Source organism: Diachasma alloeum, unplaced genomic scaffold, assembly GCF_001412515.2.
Source record: "Diachasma alloeum isolate Michigan unplaced genomic scaffold, Dall2.0 Dall_scaffold_00371, whole genome shotgun sequence".
Lineage (NCBI taxonomy): Eukaryota > Metazoa > Arthropoda > Insecta > Hymenoptera > Braconidae > Diachasma > Diachasma alloeum.
The window spans coordinates 506597-527367 of NW_021680510.1; the positions used below are offsets into that span (position 1 = coordinate 506597).

The 20771-nt window shown below is 36.1% G+C and overlaps 3 protein-coding genes across 5 annotated transcripts in view; 2 read left to right on the plus strand and 1 right to left on the minus strand.

The window, feature by feature from the left end:
• LOC107041708 overlaps nucleotides 1–20771 on the minus strand; it is a 69545-nt gene that overhangs the window by 26734 nt on the left and 22040 nt on the right. The gene's annotated exons all lie outside the window — the stretch shown is intronic.
• On the plus strand, nucleotides 848–3610 carry LOC107041653 (dnaJ homolog subfamily C member 7-like). The gene is made up of 5 exons (XM_015262293.1): nucleotides 848–970; nucleotides 1061–1249; nucleotides 1805–1923; nucleotides 2565–2715; nucleotides 3407–3610. The coding sequence occupies exons 1-5, from the start codon at nucleotides 848–850 to the stop codon at nucleotides 3608–3610; spliced, it is 786 nt and encodes a 261-aa protein (XP_015117779.1).
• LOC107041654 overlaps nucleotides 8524–20771 on the plus strand; it is a 15574-nt gene continuing 3326 nt past the window's right edge. The window contains exons 1-5 of the mRNA XM_015262294.1: nucleotides 8524–8616; nucleotides 9111–9209; nucleotides 11106–11531; nucleotides 13548–13671; nucleotides 16387–16781. Coding sequence (XP_015117780.1) covers nucleotides 8524–8616; nucleotides 9111–9209; nucleotides 11106–11531; nucleotides 13548–13671; nucleotides 16387–16781 — 1137 coding nt within the window. The remainder of the gene's footprint in view (nucleotides 8617–9110; nucleotides 9210–11105; nucleotides 11532–13547; nucleotides 13672–16386; nucleotides 16782–20771) is intronic.

Consider the following 20771-nt stretch of genomic DNA (forward strand, 5'->3'; position numbering starts at 1 on the left):
AGACGTCAAGTGATTCGTAAGTTCATTGATATAATTATCACATCGTACGTAACTTATTTCAATCGTTTCTATTTCTCTTCAAAAAGCATTCAAAGCCTATAAAAAAGATAATAACGAATTAGTTCTATGCCAATTCATTTGGAATTGTGAAGATGAGCGTAAAGTAAAGAAATATTTTGTTGACGATAGTTAAATTGTCACGGCCTACTGTGACAAAACAAAACACGGCAGATCTAATGAACGGAGCAACTGTCTGATGATCTCCTAACCCAGAAACGTTGCAAAAGAACCCAAAAATTTGCAAGACAATTTTGAGCATAATGAATCAAATAAAAAAAGTCAAAACAACGAAGAGCCCAAAATATTCTTCTCTGTTCAGGAGCTTTAAGGAAAGTGAACAACAGGCTGCAATGTTGTTCGACGAGAAGAAATACTGTGCGGCTATAGCAAAGTATACAGAACTCATAGGTAGCTTCGTTTGAATCATTATTACATCTCTCCAAAATCGTAAATAGTATATTTCGCTACGAGTGCGTAAGTGCTTTTGTGATACCTGCCTGAAAAGTGCGGTTTTCGAAACGGTGTAGTGTGCATAAAGCGGCTGTTTTCCAGTGATGAAATAGTATATTTCGTTACGAGTGCGGAAAAGAGTTTTTTGGCTCGTGGGAAGTTTATAGCACGAGCTGAAGGCGAGTGATATATTGCCACGAACCAAAAAACACTTTTCCCACGAGTATCGAACGATATTTTTTATCACAATACGCGAAGCGTGCCTAAAAAGTTATTTTTTCGCACGGCGTGATGAAAAGTTTATTTTATAGTTTTTCTTTGAATCCTGTGCGTAGAAATGTGTCCTGATTACGCAAAATACTATGGCGATCGTGCTGAAAGCTACATGATGCAGAAGGATTATAGGAGAAGTCTCGAAGATGCAAAAAAGTCAGTGGAATTGGATCCAATGTTCATTAAAGTATTTATATCATTAATCAAAATGCGAAAAGAAATCGTTCATCTATAATTTTTATCATACTCGATGTTTGATTTTTTTTTCATCATCCAGGGACATTGTGCAGTGATCGATAGTGCCATTACACTTCACGAATTCTCAGAAATGGACAGTAGCATAGCTCGATTGAAAACACTTGATCTTGCATACGAGGTACTCCTGCAGCAAGTGGATAAAATGCGAAGATTAGTTATAATTCTTGAGGAGGAAATCTGTGCCAATGCTGACAACGATTACAGGAAGGTATTGAGCTTTTCGAAATTTACTTTCATGCCAATCTAACACGGACGAAAATTTTTTATAGAATAACCTATCGAATTCGTTGCAAAATTCTAGTGAATTTCGATTGAACTCTTCTATTAGTTTTTGGCCGATTCTATTGAAATGCTTAATAGAAAATATTCAGTAGAAAAAGTCAATAGAATTCGATTTTTCTATATAACTTATTCTATTGAGATATTTTCTATAGAATTTCCTCGACTCAAATTTTCTAAGTTTTTTCGTTTGATTTTCTTGATGAGAAGAAAAGAAAAATAGAATGAAAAAAACTTGGAAGATTTGAGTCGAAGAAATTCTATAGAACATATATAAAAAGAATAAGTTATATAAAAAATCGAATTCTGTTGACTTTTTCTATTGAATTTTTTCTACTGAATATGTCAATAGAATCAGCAAAAACTAATAGAAAGTTTAATATAAATTCAATAGAATTTTCTAACGAATTGGATAGGTTTTTCTATTAAATTTTTTCGTGTGTGAATGGCAATGAACATTCCAATCTTTTATTTTCACTTCAAGGTTTTAGAACAAATCGATGAGTCCCTGGAAATTTGTCCAGAGTTTTTGGATTACAAAGTCAAGAAAGCTGAGTGTCTGGTCAATCTTGGACGGTTCTCGGAAGCTGAAAAATTTGCGAGGTAACTTCTACGTCAGTCATGACGTTGGCAAAATTAAATATTGATCGTAGAGGCGATGAGTTCATACTTCTATTCAAAATTCAATTGTTGGTCGCTGATTTTATTGATTGATTTTATTTTATTTCATTCCACAGCTACCGCATCTTTTTAAGTAGAAAATGTCCGATAGAAACTATTATGCAGAAAAAATCAGCAGAAGTTGGGCTTTCTATATAACAATATAACTTTTTTATTGAGATATTTACCATAAACATTCATTGACATGTATTTCTCTATTTTTTCACTCTTTTTTTCTTCCTCTTATTGAAAAAATAAGACAAACTTCGAAAACCTGGGCCCAGGAATTTCTGTAGAGGATATCTCCATAAAATAAGGTGTCAATAAAAAGGGAAAAATACAATCCTGTTCATTTCCTTTAAACAAAATTTTCTCTGTTTTATATTTCTATTGAAAAATCAGGAATTCTCCACAATCGGAAGAAACTGATAGTTTCAACGTAAGTTCAATTAGAATTCTATAGAATTTTCAAGTGAATTCGCTAGGTTTTTTCAAATAAATTTCTCGTTCGTGTTAGGTCGATCAGAATTGATCTGCCATTCTTCTAATCAATCCTATAACCCGCCATTCTCTGAAAATTCCAGTAAAATTTTGAAGCAGGACCCAAAAAACAGCGAGGCTCATTACGTGATGGGGAGATGTTTGCGCAAAACGAGCATTGTAGAATCAGTGCATCACTTCGAAGAAGCCCTCAGTCTGAATCCACACTGTGTCAAAGACCGAATGCTCTATGAGGTGATTCCTAATGATCAATAATATATCATAACTTCGATATTAAACTAATCATTCAACCAGTAATGAAATGACGAAAAAACTAGAGTCAAATGGAATCTTGCTTTTGCCTCTTGCGTAGGAGCACCAATTCACCTAAAATATCCCGGTCAAAAACTAGCACAAAGTTAAATAGAAATCCAATAGAATTTTCTAGCAAATCGCAAGATTTTTCTATTTATTTTTTTTATACGTAGAAGTTATTGACGTGTCGTGAAGCGCAATCATTCATGAAGCTGAAACTAGCAGGATAGTCGTCAGCGGACAATTCAATTTAGGGGATATTTAGGTGTATATAGGAGAATCAAATAATCATATGTACAAATGTTTTTTAAGTGCGAAAGAGTTTGCACATTACTTAAAAACATTTGTACACCCCTAGATTCGCCTAAGACAAATCTTCTGCTGTCGAATCTTTCGCTAGTTTCACCTTCATCAATCATTCTGAGCTGTAAGCCATTGAATATAATTTCCGTTTCTCACGTCTTGGTCTACATATTGGGAAATTTTTCTCTCAATATACAAATACTCACTAAAACAATCATGATGTAACTGATTCTTCTGGTCCAATGAGTTGTAAAACTTATTCTTATTCTTGCTCTGTACATCTCCTCTTCCAGATTCCTGAATCTAACATTATCTGCTTGTTTCACAGACAGCTAAAAGATTCCTAGAGCGGAAAACCGAGGCGAACAATGCTTACAAATCTCAGAACTTTGCGCAAGCCCACAGCGAATACTCCACATTATTCTTAGAATGTCGAGAAGACACAGGAATGCTGACGACTCTGTTCTCCAACATGGCCCAAGCGTCTTACAAACTGGGAGATTTGGATCGATGTCTGCGAGAGTGTGACTGAGTGTTCGCCTTGAAGCCGAATCATCTGAAAGCCCTGATGCGTCGTGCACAGTGCTACATGGATCGACATGAATACGAAAAAGCTATCGAAGATTTGGAGAAAGCCTGGAGCGTCGAGTCATTAGCCGAGGTCCTCAGAATGCTTCAGCAAGCTCACAAACTTCTCGCAGACTCTGAGAACGGTCCCTACGTGATCCTGGGGCTAGAGCGTGATGCATCTGAGGAGGCGGTCACCAAGGCCTACAGAGAGTTGACGAAGTTACATCATCCCGATCGACATGCGAATGCAATAGACGAGGAGAGCAGATATCATGAAATGAAGTGCAAGGAGATTACGAGGGCTTACAGATTGTTGATGGAGCAGGAACCAGACAGTGACAATGCCAATGAGAAACCGGAGACGAATTCAGCATCAAAAAGTTTCAACACAAATTTCCATAACAGTAACAGTCAGGGATCTAATTCCAAAAGCACAAATGATGATTTCAGCGGATTTCGATCGCCAGCAGGAGCCTCGGGTGATGATATGAAGCAAGAATCTCCATCTGGAGGAGGGAACAAAAATTCTACGGAATCCGAGCCGCGAACAGGAGATTCGAATAATCATGATGGGGAAAAATCTCCACCTGGAGGTAAGAAAAAGATTACATGTTAAAATGATACACGTCAATGTTAACACAAATTGAACACACACGTTCAACAGTCTTCGAAATCAATAAATATTTACTATGGCATGAGGATTCATTTCATGAAAAATCAAAAAAATATGAACAACAATACAATGAATTGCATCAATAATGAGGAAGTATAAAATCGCAAAAAACGTACGATAATTTACTAAGTTGCATCAATAAATGAGAACATATCAATCGGCAAAATGGCTAATTCAATAAATTGATATAAAATTAGGGGAGAATGGGACGAAATGAAACATGAGGCAAAATGAAACAGCCGAAAAACGACTATTTCACACAATTCAACCAAGATGTTTTTATTAACTTTTATTTATTAACTTTTTCTATTATTGGGAGTACTGATGAGAATAATAATTTTCTATTCGTCTTATAATTCAATTGATTAGATTATGCCGATTACACTTTTCTTGTTTCATTCGATTGAATTCGGCATCACATTTTTCTTTTTCTCCCCCTGGGCCTTCCTCTGAACTTTGGATTTTGCTGTTTCATTTCCTTTTCAATTAATCCATTAACAAAATTTTCTCCCGTTCAAACACCTTAATACTTTTCTATTTTACTGAATGGAAAGTTATTATTCTCATCAATACGACCAATAATAAAAAATCAGTTAATAAACAAAAGTTGATAAAAAAATGGTCGATAAAAAAATTTTTTTTTGCTTTAATTGCGTCAAACAGACGTTTTTCGACTGGTTCATTTTGCCCCACTCTCCCCTACTATTGAACTATTCACAACAAAATAATATCACACTACAACACTTCACAGTTTCGTTGAAATCTACTCCTAATACTCATCATCACAAAAAATATTATCGTTATTAAATAGTATTAAATCTGTATTAAATTACAATTACCTCGACGATCCAGGTAGTTAAATACTCCAAATCATCCTGTTATTAATCCCTCAATTATTATCACAAGTAGGGATTATTGAGGTAACACATACACCCACACGTATGAAAAAATCGTCTAGAAAGTTTCTATACGTATTGCGTATAGAAATTCTATAGGATTTCCATATATGATATTCGGATATTTCTAAATTAATAAATTTTTACATAAATTTTTGTTTTTATACGAAAGATGTCTAAACGCTCCAGAGAAAAACGTAGAGAAATGTCGCAACTCCATACGAAATGTTTCTATACATGTGGCAGTTGATCGTATAGAATAAACCTACAGAAATCGTGTAGAAATAATTTGTATAAAAAATATCCGTATAGAAATATCCGAATATCATATACACGTGTTAAATTTGTATATGTTAAATTATCAAGTGTTCAAAATGCACGTGTTAAATCTGTGTTGGAAGTAACGTGTTATTTTGACCTGTAATAAGAAAAAATTATTCCCCAGGATCTCAATCGCCATCGAGAGGATCGGATAACGATACTGAGCAACGATCTTCACCTGGAGGAGCGAATAAAAATTCTACTGAATCTCAGTCGTCAAAATGCGATCCGAATAATCCTGAAAAGGAACAATCTCCACAAATTGGTACAAAAAATGATTTCATTGGACCTCAATCGGCAGCAAGCGAGGCGGATAATCATGAAGGGAAGAAATCTCCGTCTAGTAGAACAAATAAGACTCGCACCCGATCTCAATCGCCATCAAGGGTTCCGAATAACAGCGGCAAACGATCGTCATCAATGTGTTCTGATCGATCTGATCACCGAAGGTCGTCGTCAAGAACTTCCAATAAGAAATCATCAAACACTGATCGCGATGATCGTAAGAGGAGGCGATCGTCAGTCAGCGATCATTCTCATGATCGCTCTTATCATCGCAGGTCTCATTCACGACCTTCCAACAGAGGATCATCAGATTCTTATCGCGATGATCGTGGAAAGAGGCGATCGCCATCCAGTGATTACTCTGATCGCTCTCATCACCGAAGGTCTTACTCAAGAACTTCAGACAGGAGATCGTCAAAAACTCGTCGCGATGATCGTAAAAGGAGGCGATCGTCATCCAACGATTATTATTATGATCGCTCTCATCATCGCAGGTCTTATTCACGGTCTTCCAACAGAAGATCATCAAATTCTTACCGTGATGATGGTGGATGGAGGCGATCGCCGTCCAGTGATTACTGTGATCGCTCGTATCGCCGAAGTTCTTACTCAAGAACTTCGAATAGGAGGCAAGACTCTTATCGAGATGATCGTCGAAGAAGGTGACCGCCATCCTGCAATTGCTATGGATGATTGGAATGACGAAGAAAATGCATGCGCCAAAAAGCTAATGCTTGAGAAATACTTAAGAGCAGACTACTATGAGTTTTAAAAGTCACGGCTATTGGAGCGAGATTTCTCATGCATTGAAGATCGATTATATATATCTAAGAATGAGTAATTAGTGAAAATAGTATATTTCATTACGAGTGCGGAAAAGTGTTTTTCGGCTCGTGGGAAGTTTATAGCACGAGCCGAAGGCGAGTGATATAATCCCACGAGCCGAAAAACACTTTTCCCACGAGTATCGAATAATATTTTTCATCACAATGTGTGAAAAGGGACGTTTTAGGCACGCGAAGCTTGCCTAAAAAGTTACTTTTTCGCACAGCGTGATGAAAAAAATGGTTTATTGTTCGTTTGCCCTGCAGACGTTTAAAATGTTAAAAACAGTCCAGGGCCTCCAATTTTTTATTTTTTTTATTTTTTTAATTTTGAAAAAATGTGTATACAATGATAATTACGAATTAGTTTTTTGAAAGTCGACTCCTACACAGCTAATTTCGTTTTGTTTAATTTAAAAATTTGCGCCATTCATGCAAAATAAGTAGCAAAATTATCCTTAAAATGTTTAAAATATCTTCTCGATTCTTTCAGAAATTTTTCCCGCTGTATTTTACATGAATGGTGCAATTTAAAAAAATAGCATATTTCGTCATTAGGCCGAAAAAAACTTTCCTGGCGAATATGAGTTTGCAGTCCGAGCCGAAGGCGACGGCTGCAATAAAATCATATGAGCTATACAAAAGTTTTTTTAGGCCGTCTGATGAATAATATTTTTTGTCATAACGGCTGTCTTACGGCCGGAATGACAAAAATAAAATTAGTTGTGTAGGAGGTGAATTTCAAAAAACTAATTCGTAATTGTTATTGCCCATATTTTTTCAAAAATGTTGAAAAAAACGTCTATAGCTTAAAAATTGGAGGCCCTGGACTATTTTTAACATTTTAAGCGTCAGCGAGGCAAACCACCAATTAATAAACAATTAAGTTTTTTCCACTAATTATTGGTTTTTAGACATATATAATCGATTTTTAATGTATAAGGAATCTCATTCTAATAGCCCCTGACTTTTGAAACTCATAGTAGTCTTTCCTTTACAAATACAAGCCAAGAAACTTGGAAAATTTGAGCCAAGAAATTTTTATCGAAACAATTTCAATAAAATAGATTACATGAAAAGATTAAATTCTATTGATTTTTATATATAATATTTTCTACTAAATATCACTCTTTAGAAAAACGTGTGGAAAAAGTGCGAAGATCAATCGAAACCTAACAGAATTTTAAAGCAATCATTCTATTTATTAGTTTTTAATTCACTAATATTTCCCTTTTGTTATTTTTTCTACTCGTTGAACTCCGACATTTTTTTTGTTGGTGGGTCTTTACTACGATTTGTATCGCACGCCCCTAACGTATCGCTTGTTGTCATATTTGAAATTATGTTGGAGAATTAATGTTAGTGAATATTTTATTGCTCCATTACGTTGTAAAATGAATCAGTACTCAATAAAAAATAGATCGAGAAAACTGACGGAAAATAATTATCATCCATCAATTATCGATTTACAGGCATATGGTAATAGGTGGGAGAATGAATGGTAATAAAAAATGAATTTCAAGTTAGTGTCCATTGGAGGTGTGATGAAATTGTTTTGTTTTCATGACCTATTAAAATGTTTTGTTTTCATGACCTATTACATTCCATCTATCATCATTCATAATAGTATCTATTAATTGACTGTTAGTTATTAGTCATTTAATTTCCCATTCTTTTATTTTCTTCACATACCAAGGCACGCCTCCCACCCACCTAAATTTCCGGGATAATAAAACGTACGACTATTTAGAAATCCATTTGCTTTGGTTTCCCGTGTCTCCACATTCACCATTAGTTCTCCACAGGTTGTTCGTTATTTCCTATGAAATTATACCCTAGATTAATTTCTTCCTCAAAACTAGTTGAATCGGTTGGGATGTTTTCTTTTTTCTTATTTTTCATCTCGATTATTATATCATTATCCAAAGCCGATAATCCGGAACTGGGTACAATCATCTTCGCCAACATCGTAAGTTTTCTTTATTTGAAAAAAGTTTCCTGAATTGCGATAAATATTCGTCCCATTCTGTTCCTTATTTTTATTTATGTCGCGCCGTGCAATAAGTCGAGTTTATCGCACGCTGCGCTTCGCGCAGCTTGCTCAAAACTCGACTTCTGCACGACTTGACATAAAATATTATAGAGCACTCGGTAATAAATTTCGTTTTCAACGAATGTGTGTACAGACCTCGCCTTCGGCTCGGCCTGTAAACTACACATTCGTTGAAAACGAAATTTGTGCCCTTGTACTCTAATGTACTATTTTGTTTAATTTGTGAAGTTGCTCAGTTTGTATTTTTTTTTACTGTGCAAATTTTGATATTTAATTGGTTTTGTTATGACGGATTCCGACAATCACATGTGTGACGCATCAATTATCGATTAATTTTGGGATGGGATTACGTGGAAATGGGAAGTTAGATTGTGGAGTTTGATTCATTCAAATATTCGTTTTATTTTCAGCTGTACAGACATGGAGTTAAAACTCCTGAGGTATCTTACCCGAATGACCCTTGGAAGAATGAGTCCCTCTGGCCTGTGCCATTCGGGGAGCTGACTAATGTAAGAAATTTGTTAGTAGAGATGTGCGGGTAGTAACTAGTCGTTACTTTTAATTCATAATTTTTCAAACTCGAAAGTAACGAATATCGAGATGGCAAAGTATTCGGTATTTTTTCTAAATTTCTATCTTAGCCGCCTGAAACTAAAGAATGTTCGAATGATGATGTTCCTCAATGCACGGAGAGAAATATTCAATAAACATTGGCAGTGTCTATTCACACGCTCCACGGTAACTTTGACCGTGGATATATGGGAGATCGTGGACCCTCAACTTTTACTTCTCAAATTAAATCTAGACAATAAACTAGACACATCGAATCAATTGATAAGTGATATGCAGATAGTAGACTAGTAAATAATTTTCACAAAATATTAATTCGCTGAATACGAATATCAGTCTAGATTAACGCAAATAAAAAATGAAATAAATAGTTGGCAAATAGTTGACTAAACGCAAATAAATGATGAAATAAATAGTTTTTTACATTTTATGTGAACGTTTTCTCAACAATATTCATATTTGTCTAATGGGGTCCGAGTGCAGGAATGGGTGCCGAAATATAGTCCAAATGATTTTAAGCGTGATTTCCCGACCGGGGGAGAGTCCTAGACCCCACCGGACAATGTTCTCACAACTCTGGTTTTGAACTCTGCTTTCAGAGTGAGCGAACTGTGAGTTCCGTAATTTTTACTGAACATTTCTTTCCGTGTGCAAACTCCCAGTTCATCCTCTAAATTTGAGAGTCTAAAAGCTCCACAGGATGTGACAAAAGATTCTCTAACTGATGTAAAATGTTTATTTGAAAATATTTTATTGACCCGTCAGCACTCGCGTCATTTCACCGAGAATCTTTACTCGCGCCAAGAGAGAATCTCTGGCGCATGGCGCGTACACTAGTTAAACAGAGAGGTCAGAGTTATCCATGGGACTGGTTTAGTTACCGAGTATCACCGAACGTCTCACGGAACCACTCGATGCGAGCCATCCACACGATAAAATATTTTTTTATAATTTATTAAAATCTGCTAGACATTTTTTATTGATCCCAGAGGAAAGAGGGATAGTTGCTTGAGACAATCAAAAATAAACAACTAAATAAATGGAATAAAAGAAATGAACAACTAATGAAAAATGATAATAACACATTATATATATAACAATTAAAATAGTTGCCTGAGGCAATCAAAAAGTTTCAGTCCAAAATCTCAATTTTTTGAATATGTTCCCTATACCCTGAAAATTTTTGCAAGGGAAAGTCATATAGCGCGAGTGCTGACGGGTTAAATAAAATATTCAATTATGATTTCATTTTCCCCGTTTAACGCCACCACTTTACCTCCTTTGATTCTTCTCGTTATTTAACTCTCATTTTTTATTTTAATCATCGATAAAAAAAAGTTACGAGTAACGAGTATTGACGAACGAATACTTTCTCATATGATAACAACTACTTTTGGAACAAAAGTAAGCAGATTGCACATCTCTATTTCTTAGGAATGGTTAGGAAAATTTTTCCCATAGGGGAGGGTGGGGTAAAATGGACACTTTAGACTTTTTTTTATTTACTCATAACTCAGAAACGAATTTATCAATGGAGCTCAGTTTAGGTCCATCACAAAGGGCAAGAATTGTTCCTGGCATTGAAAAAAAAATTATCAAATTTCATCATCATTTCAATCTGTCATTAACATTCTTTAAAAAGTCAAGTGTCCATTTTACCCCAAACTCCCCTAAAAAAGATTTCTCAACATTTATACCCAAACCCACTCATTCTCCAGATTCATGCAAAATCATTTGCTCCTTCATGCAATGCACCAATCTGCATAGAACAGTATCAAACTATCATTCCTATTGCTTCCTAATCTGAAAATTTTTGTTGACATCATTGGGTTCAGTTGGGGAAGCAGCAGCTCTTGGAACTCGGCAAATGGTTCAGGGCCAGATATAACCAGATGTTGCCCCGGAAGTATTCCCCGTACGATATATACGTGAGAAGTACAGATGTAGATCGCACGTTAATGTCAGCCCAAGTTAATCTTGCCGGTCTTTACCCACCAGTGGATGACCAGGTCTTCGATGATGAGCTTAAGTGGATGCCAATACCTGTACACACAACTCCGGAGAAAGAGGATAATGTCTTGGCTGGAGAAAAGTACTGTGCTAGGTATTCACTTGAGTTGAAACGATTGACCGCTTCACCGGTAATCCAAAACATTCTGCAAGATAATCGAGAGTTGCTTGATTATCTCACCAAAATGACGGGGAAGACGATCAATTTTTCTGATGTATTCGTTCACATTTACGACAGTTTATTTATTCAGGTAATTATTTGTTACTTCATTCTTTTTGCTTGCGAATGGAAGCATTGAAATCATTCCACACGGAGAGAAATGTTCAGTAAAAATTACGGAACTCTCACTTCACTCACCCATTACGGAATCGACTCAGAAAATTTAAGTGACGGTATCGTAATTTTTCACAAGATATTCAGATGAAAATTACGGAACGCTCCGGAAAAATTCCGTGACAGTTCCGTAAAGTTTCCCACAACCACATTTCGCTCCGGAATTACGGAAAAGATACGTAATTTTTATTGAATATTTCTCTCCGTGCATTTTTTAATTTTCTAATTTTGCTTGAAAATTATGTAAAATGGTCTGGAACGTAAAAATACAAAGTTTGAGGAGCATGTGTATACGTGTGCCTGTCCACCTGGTGGTCAACTTTAAAAAATGTAGGAATTAAAGGAATAAAATAATTCCAGAAAATCATGAAAACTCCGGAATCGTGAAAACCCCGTAACGGAAAAATTTATGAAAATTTGTATTTTTATTCTCAACCAAACCGAATGCATTGACAATTTTTTTAGTCCATACTCGCCCCATTCAATTATTAAAATCTTCGGAAAACTTTATTCGCAGAAAAACTCCGTGTTTAATCTCTAAATGGGAAAATTTTGTGCCTAATGAAATTGATATCCACATTTCTTTTTCCTTGAAGGTTCAAAATTACTCGTAAATTACAAATAAACAATTTTTCCAACTTTTTTTTTACAAAAATTGTAAAATACACAGGGCTGCGAATCGTTCACTGTGCGACCAACAATGTTCGGTGATGAGCTGCGACTCCTTAAGGGTTAATAAGAACTACAGGCGTACTGGCGAAATTCTAGTTTTCACTTCCCATATACCCTACTGGTGGGGGAATAGGAACCGAAGAGACTACAGTCTCCCCAGTACGACTAAAACTGCCTAAAACTGCGACTAAAACTCAATTTCAGCTCAATCAATCTAGCCATTTTGGAGAAATCACTATTTGGTTCTAAATAGTTTTTCGTTTCGAAAGTTTCGAAAGTACTCAACCGATTTTATTTTTTTTCAAAATATACGTCTCGATGTTTTCTACCTTAATCAATCAAAATATATACCGGGTGTTCCAAGACGAATCGGATATATTGTGAGGGTAGCTCGGGGGGGATTATTTGGAGACAAAAACACTAATGAAATTTTTGTGTCTGACGCTTTGTTTATGAGTTGTCAAGAAAAAAAAGTCAATCAAACGCTATTTCTCGATAGAAAGATCATACCCTCTTTCCCATTTAAGGCGAACGGATGAAGACATCGAATAACCAATCGATTCCAATCAATTTCATTCGTTGATGTTGAATGAGAGTGGACATATAGTATATTTCAGGGCGAGTAAAAAACTCCATGGCACTACTCGTGAACGATATTTTTCCGTAGTGAGTTTTACTTTTACAAGTTTGGGGAAAGGCCAATACCAATCCCCGGATGAGGAAAAGAGAAAGTCAGTCCGGAAAAAATTTTTACGTTGACTCAGATTTTTAGGGTGAAATTGCGTTTAGAAAACAAATGACGCCGCGTTGAAATCCATTGCGGGTTTTCTCACCCGGCCATGATAATAGAAGAGAATTTTTTTCAGATCATTGTGCATTAAATGCCCAATCGATTGTCATAATTTTCATTTCTCCAGCCGAAGTAAGAGAAGAGATATGAATTTTCACAAAGAGGGCGATTTGCTGTGGATTTCTGCTTTGTTGACGAATAACTTTTGAAAATGCAGTTTTACAAAAAATGAAATGGGTTTCAATTCACACCTCTACAAATAGTAGTTCTCAGAATAAAAGTGACTCACGGTGCAAGCAATCGGCTTTTGTCCGTCATAAATTCTCTTAATTTTTCTTGTATGTCTTGATGAGCTACCACTGATTACTGAGACAGTTCAATCTCTGCACATAGCCCGGGACTGTTGGTTAAAATTGCATTAATATTGTGTTCATCTTGACATTAAGGGAACTTACTTAATTTTTTTTGTAGCGTCTTTATAACAAAACTTTACCAGCATGGACCAGCTCTGTTTATCCGGATAAAATGCAGCCAATGGTGAATTTTGCGTTTACGGCATATGCACATACTAAAATTCTGCAGAGATTAAGAACGGGTAAATATATCTTACAATGAATTTAAATGGGACATTGTGATGATGTAATGTTGACATGCTTGTTAATTCTTGTCTTATCGTGAGGCGGAGGACAGCACGGGGGAAATGATTTACAAATTTCTTTCTTTTTTTCATCATTATTTTACATCGCTTCGACCCGGTTAGGGTATGCTGCGATGATGATCAAGACTTTAAATGATTGGATCTCACCATTCTACCCGGCCGGGTTTTGAACTCGGAACCTTTCTCGCATGTGAGGCAACGAACTTACCCACTGCGCCAAGCCGCCGGGCTTCAAATTTCTTTCTGGAAGAAATTTCCAACAAAACATTTCTCATAATATGTTCTTCTATCCAGTGATTATATTCTGCGACTGTATGATAATAATTCAGTAGCGAAGTGGTAAAAGGAGATAAGTCAATTTTGACTATTGATCAGTTGTCAATCAATATCTCGGAATCTAAGGGAGATAGCGAAATTTTTGTTATAACCTTTTTTGTGAAGCCGATTGAGTAGTACAACAAATGTGTATTAGAGATGAAGCTATGATATTAGGGTAATTCGCTTATATAACTACTCCAACGAATTTTTCGAGGAAGCAGAATTATTTTGTCATTTAATACAAATAGAAATTAAAATCAAGAGAAAAATTGAGTCGGACTCAATTAGGTAAATAACTTGAAGGGGGTGACTGGGTCAAATTTTGGCCTTTGTGGGGTTCATACCAGCTGCGTCCCCGTCGCGAACCCTGGGTAATGCTAAGTGCTGGTGAAGCTTGATACTTTAAGAATAAGTGCTTCATTACACGTTGAATTTATATGAACACCTCATAAATGATATTTCATAAATGCTTTTAGAAGGGAAAGCGCAGAATGGGAAGTCCCGTACATCTACATGAGTATACATATTATTAAGTGTGATAGCTCAAAGGAGGTTAAATTCATTTATAGCAACTAGGTTCCGACACAATATACGTCAAATTACTTCAAGTTCAATATAAAAAAGTTGATATTTACCTATTAGTATCCCGAATGAGTAGGAGTTGCTATTCTACCTAATTACCGATATTAGGGCGGATTGGGGGGAAGTGATCTAGCGAGGGTGAAAATTAAGAAACACGTGAATTACGAAACCCACTAATGATGTACTTTATTTGTGGCGTAAGTCACGAGTCTTGAAATATTAAAGGGTAGACTGTTTGTTGAATGTCTCGAATTAATTGATGACTGTCTTTACAATTCACTGAATAATCTCTCGGTATTGAATAGATAAAGAACTCAAAAACCCAAGGAGGAGGAGTGATGAGAGACCTCTTAGGAGGTCAATCCTTCTGTAAGGATTTGGTGCGTTTCAAACAATGTGATTATGAAAATTTCGGTAACTCCCTTAGATTCCGAGAAATTGATTGAAAAGTGGTCAATAGTCAAAATTGACGTATCTCTTTTTACCACTTAGCCACTTTTCCTCGTCCGGGGATCGGTATTAGCCCTTCCCCAAACTCGTAAAAGTGAAATCACTACGGAATCGTTCACGACTAGTGCCATGGGATTTTTTTACTCGCGTGGTTGGCCAGTCCTCGCCTTCGGCTCGGACGCCAACTCCCCGCAAGTAAAAAACCTCATGGCACTCATCCTGAAATATACTATAATTGGCCTGGTGGTTGTCAGTAAAAAATTCCAAAGATCAAATTTTGCTTGTTAACGTTCCGATCTCCAATGGAGTTCCTCTTCAGGACAACCCAATCTATATTTTTATTTCCTGCAAAACAAAACCTTAATTAAACTTTCAACATTTCAGCTTTCAGTGTATGTAAAAGATGAAAAAACAGTTATGAAAGTTCAATTTAAATCACATGAGAACTCACCAATTAAAAGTGAAACATCATGAAGTAAAACATCATTGGAATCGCTCTCCGTAACACAAAACAACCGTAAAAAAATGACGTGCCCACGACCATAGCCCACGACTCAATCATCGACTATGGTAAATTTAATACCGATACTATTACTAGGATTGTTGACAATGCATTTTGATTCGCAATAATCTTTTCCTTTTGTGTTGCGAAGAGTGTTTCCAATGATGTTTTACTTCATGATGTTTCACTTTTAATTTATGCATTCCCATATGTTTTAAACTGACCTTCATAACTGTTCTTTATCTTTCACATCCACTGAGAGCGTGTTGAATTTCAATAGAGGTTTTGTTTTGCAGGAAATAAATAAAGATTAGGTTGTTGCACACAGAGGATCTCCCTTGTAGATCGAAACGTTGGCAAGCAAAATTTGATCTTTTTTGATTTTTACTGACGACCGCCAGGGCAATTAATGTAATTTCACAATTTTCTCCTAAATCGCCTTATTACACTGATAGAAAGATTAGTTATTTTAAACGAATGGATTTGGTTGGAGACGAGGGTCTATTTGGTCTCACCAAATGTTCATTCGTTAATAGTTAACAAATGCACATTTGAGGAGCCTTGTTTGACTCGATTTACACTTTTAAAGTGAACCATTCCTGAACTATCAACGAATATTCATTTGGTCATATTCAACTCTACCATTCGTTAATAGTTAACGAATTTCATTTCGAATAAATAAATCAGTCTATCAGTGTATCAAAATGATTAGATCGGGAAGCATAATAACTTGTTCATCACTCCAGTTCTAAATTTTCTAAGATCTCTAAATGGTTAATCATTTATTTTTATTCTCTCAGGATTACTAATGAAAGAAATGGTGACGCACATGATCCAGAAATCAAAAAGCTCTCTCGTACCCGACAGAAAGTTGTTCATGTACGCAGCACATGACGTAACAGTTGCGAATCTCCTCATGACTTTAGGGGTCTTCGACCCCCATCGACCACCCTTCGCAGCAACCGTCCTTATGGAATTGAGGCTGAATTCGAAGAAGCAACATGTTGTAACGATCTCGTACAAGAATTCATCAGCAGAACCGACTCTACTGACCCTACCAGGATGCACTCCAGCCTGTCCTCTCTCTCAATTTGTGAATTTAACCAAAGACGTAATCCCAGAAGACTGGGACAAAGAGTGCTCAATACCACGACATTCGTCCTCCACTAATGGCATCGAGAGTTCCTCATGTCTGGTAATAATTATATTGGGAATACGTATGTATTGGGAATTGTACAAAATCCAAAAATAATTCCTTGTGCGATGTGTGAACACAATATTTACTGTCCCTCACGGACTCTGAAATACTCATCAAAAGTTGATTGTGAATATTTTATTTGATTATTTCATAATTATTTTTAAAAATTTCTATATTATTAAAATCCAAATCGACTTCTGGTGATAAAAATTTGGTACTCGAAATTCAGACTCCACAATTAAGGTTCACAAGGATAAAAATAATGTACATGAGGCTCAGAATGCGGGTTACTAGGTTCAGAATCAGGGTCATGAGGTTCAGAATAAGGGTCAGGAGGGTCGGAATAAGGGTTATGAAGGTCAAAATAAGGGTCAGGAGGGTCGGAATAAGGTTCATAAGGGTCAGAGTAAGAGTTACGAGGGCCAAAATGAGGGTCACGAGGGTCAGATTAAAGGTCACAAGGGTGGGGGTCATATATGGATCATATGTGGGTCATATGGGGGTTGGCGAGCAGAGCGAGCAGGGGGCGTAGCCCCCTAGTATTATTATAAAATCATTGTATTGAAAGAATTATTAAATTGAAAAAAAAAAAGTTTTCACTGTGATTACTGATGGATACGCCATTTCTTATAAATTCCTCACGAAGAATCCCGAAGAATTTTGAATTTCATAAATTTTTCGCATCTCTAGAGTAGAGTAAAATTTACGAAATTCAAAATGCATTTATTCATAATCTATTGCATATAAAGTAAAATACATGCTCAACTTTATTCTTTGGAGTGTAACGAACATTAAAAAAAAGCTAAAATTGTATGAAACCTACGGCGCAATAAGGAGCATTTTGAAGGAAAAACAGGAAAAAATTGAATTTTTCGTGGTTATACGGGGCAAAATCGATCAGGTCCGCCATTCTCTCCAGATTTTCTCTAGTTATTTTTGAACTTTTCTCTAGTTATTCCCAGCGATCATCATCAATATTAAATTTCTGTAATATTACAAGAATTTGACCCTTACATTAATGAAGGTTTAAAATATGTTGATTCAAATTTTCAAATAATATAATATTAATAATCAAATTTTTTTACGAATAATGATGTATTTAAAATTTGTTAATCTCTTAGTCTTTGTTAACTGTAAATTTACTACTAAGTGAATAATTCAAATTTCTTGAAAGGGGATTTTCGACTACACAAATAATCGTCAATCTTCCTACCACAATTATTGATTGATAAAATAGTTGAAAATTTGAATTGATGATACTTAAGTACTAAAAAAATTTCAAGAGTGATGTGATCTAATTAAGGGCTACAATATTTAACCGTAATAAAATATTACAAATTTGGCTACCCTTGGTTATTCCCATATTCAGTCATAATATCACAAACTGTTTAATGGCTTAAATTTCACCGACGTATCCCCTTAACTCAGTTGCCGTGACGCCCCCTCTCCTTTATTCCTCAATTTCGTGCAAAATGTCACTTGAATGATGCTGAACATGCATGATTTTTTTTCAAATTTTTGTTGAGCTATTTAATTGACATATTTGATGATTAAAAATGGTTGAATCTATAGTGTGGACTGTACCAAACTGTAAAGGATACTTGGATATCCTTAACGGTAGCTTAAGGGCTTTTCCTTTATAGTATTGCGAGAGAAATGAAGTCAGGGGGTTGAAATATATTCCTCTATAAAAAACAGCATCATATACATCAATTCAATGGCCTTTTACATTCTCGAATTTATTCCTGAAACTCGAAGTCATCATTGATCATGGAAAAATTTAGAAATAAAAGTACATGTCTTGAAGTTGAACATTTCATGAAGTTGGGGGATTCCCGGAATTTTCCGCTAACGACCAAAGATTGCGGGGACTCCCCCAATTCCCTACTGGCAGTTGACGAGGCAAAGTGGAGGCGCATGTCCCAACGACAAGGTCACGCACTCCACTTTCGTGTCAAGCCACGAAGACTGCAGAACTTGACATCGCAAAAGAGATGAGGACTTCGAGATAAGTTGACATGTATAGAAATATTTAGTAGGAACCCCTGGTATTTTCTCTAAGAAATTCTATGAGAACTCGAAAAATTCTCAGATGTCTACTAAATCCTATTGAAGTTTTATAAAAAATCCGGTTAGTTTTTGGCTCTAATTGTCATTGAAGATGATTGAAAATTATGAAATTTCAACGTGCGATTTTTTGTGCAAAAAAAAGATGAAGAGTACTTTGACTGGTGCTGGAGTTCGAAGGAGAGTATGTTAAGGTGTTTCGTCTGTAGATCACCGAGGAGTAAAACGGAAAGGGAGTCTTATTGTTCTCGAGCTCTGATTCAATCGCTGAGTACGGAATTTGCCAATTTTCAAGTAACTATTTAAGTGTGCATTTGAACATTTTTTGAATATTGATTTTATTTATCAAATGATTTTTTTCTCATCACCTACGGGTGTCAAATAATTTTTATTAGATTTTATTCGAATTATTGACATAAAATTAAAATGCATTTCGAGTTGGTAACCCTGTCGACTATTTTCTCTTTCTTAGTTCCATGGTCCAACCCATAGCTTTTCCATGATGCTCACTGACATTCGAATCACGCGCCTGCGCGTGAGGGCGCAATTGCCCGAAATTCATTATTTTCCGCATCATTTTTTCAAATAACTTTCTTATGAAAGATGGAAAAAATCTGAAACTTATAGGTGTTCTTGAGAAAGATTTGATTTATCACCCAGTAGTTTTTCCGCAATAGTTCATTATTTTTTTGGGTGCCATGGAAATTTCCCAAATTGAGAGTGGGACAACCTCGGAGGCTATAGCTGAAGGGGTTACAGAAACATCCAAATTTCATTTTTTTTTCTTGAAACTGAGATCTGATGAAAATGGCCAAAAACTGTCAATGGTGCAGTATACATAGAAATTTCTTCCATGAATTTTCCAATTTTTTTCATTATTTAGACTTTTCAACCAAAAAACCTTAAGCCAGGGCTTCCAAGTGGCACCTGGTGCTACCTACACAGCTACCGAAACCCCTATGGGTTAATTCGGAGTTTACTTGGTGAGTGATGGCAGCAGAAAAACCGTATCCCTGCAAAATCAGGGCCTCAGTTTTCAGCCACTTGGCAGCACTCCCAGAAATTGGTCCCAACTATTTCCTTGCTGACATCATTGTCATCATTGGTACCCTGGAAATTGTCTTTGACGAGGTTGATAGATAAATGGAATTGCTTTTGGAAACAAGTCAATCAATTGTATAATATTATAGAAGTGAATTATAAAGAAATGAAGTGCCAATGAAATTCTGTGAAGAAAATTTATGGACGAAGACGTGGTATTGGACACATAAATATCATAAAAAATAGTATATTATTGCCGGAGGACAGGTAAACCGTGAATTTTAACTTCCCATTGTTCGGTTAGCACCCGCTTCTGGTGCTTGGGGCATAAAATATTAATTCATGGCCCTAAGACTGTAAAACAACAACAACAATATGATCAATGTAACAATCGATCGTTACATCGATTTCCTCGGTTAAATCGCAGTTTCCGGGCCCAGACATAAAATATTGTATGTCACGGCGATAAAACTATTTCCTGACTCGTGTGATTAAAATCTAAAATTAAAATATAAAGTCACATTCGTCAGAAACTACTTTCATCGCCTGCTGACATAATGTACTATTACATCACGTGGTACGATTCGCGGCATTTTAAGAAACTCCAAAACATGCCCGAGTCGAGGATTTGGTTCTGATTGGACGTACACAGGTCTTTCAAGATCTCTCCAGACCTAGATGGACCTGGTAAGTCCTAATCAGTTCTGCGACGTACTTTTCCAGAGACCTTTCGAATCCTCAGTTCTTTTCGGTCCTGAGAAGTCCTCCTCGATGCTACCGAGAACGCGTGATTTTACGACCGGGTGAAGGGGAAGGCATGTATGCGGAGGGTTGAAATTTGTAGCCAACGAGGAGACAGGGTTGCAGAATATATTTTAG

Bases quoted from the DNA above. Each gene is read 5' to 3' on its own strand.
- LOC107041653 (XM_015262293.1), top strand. From the start codon at position 848: ATGTGTCCTGATTACGCAAAATACTATGGCGATCGTGCTGAAAGCTAC. The intron at 971-1,060 runs GTATTTATATCA...TTCATCATCCAG, and splicing joins TGGATCCAATGTTCATTAAA to GGACATTGTGCAGTGATCGA. The intron at 2,716-3,406 runs GTGATTCCTAAT...CTTGTTTCACAG, and splicing joins AAGACCGAATGCTCTATGAG to ACAGCTAAAAGATTCCTAGA.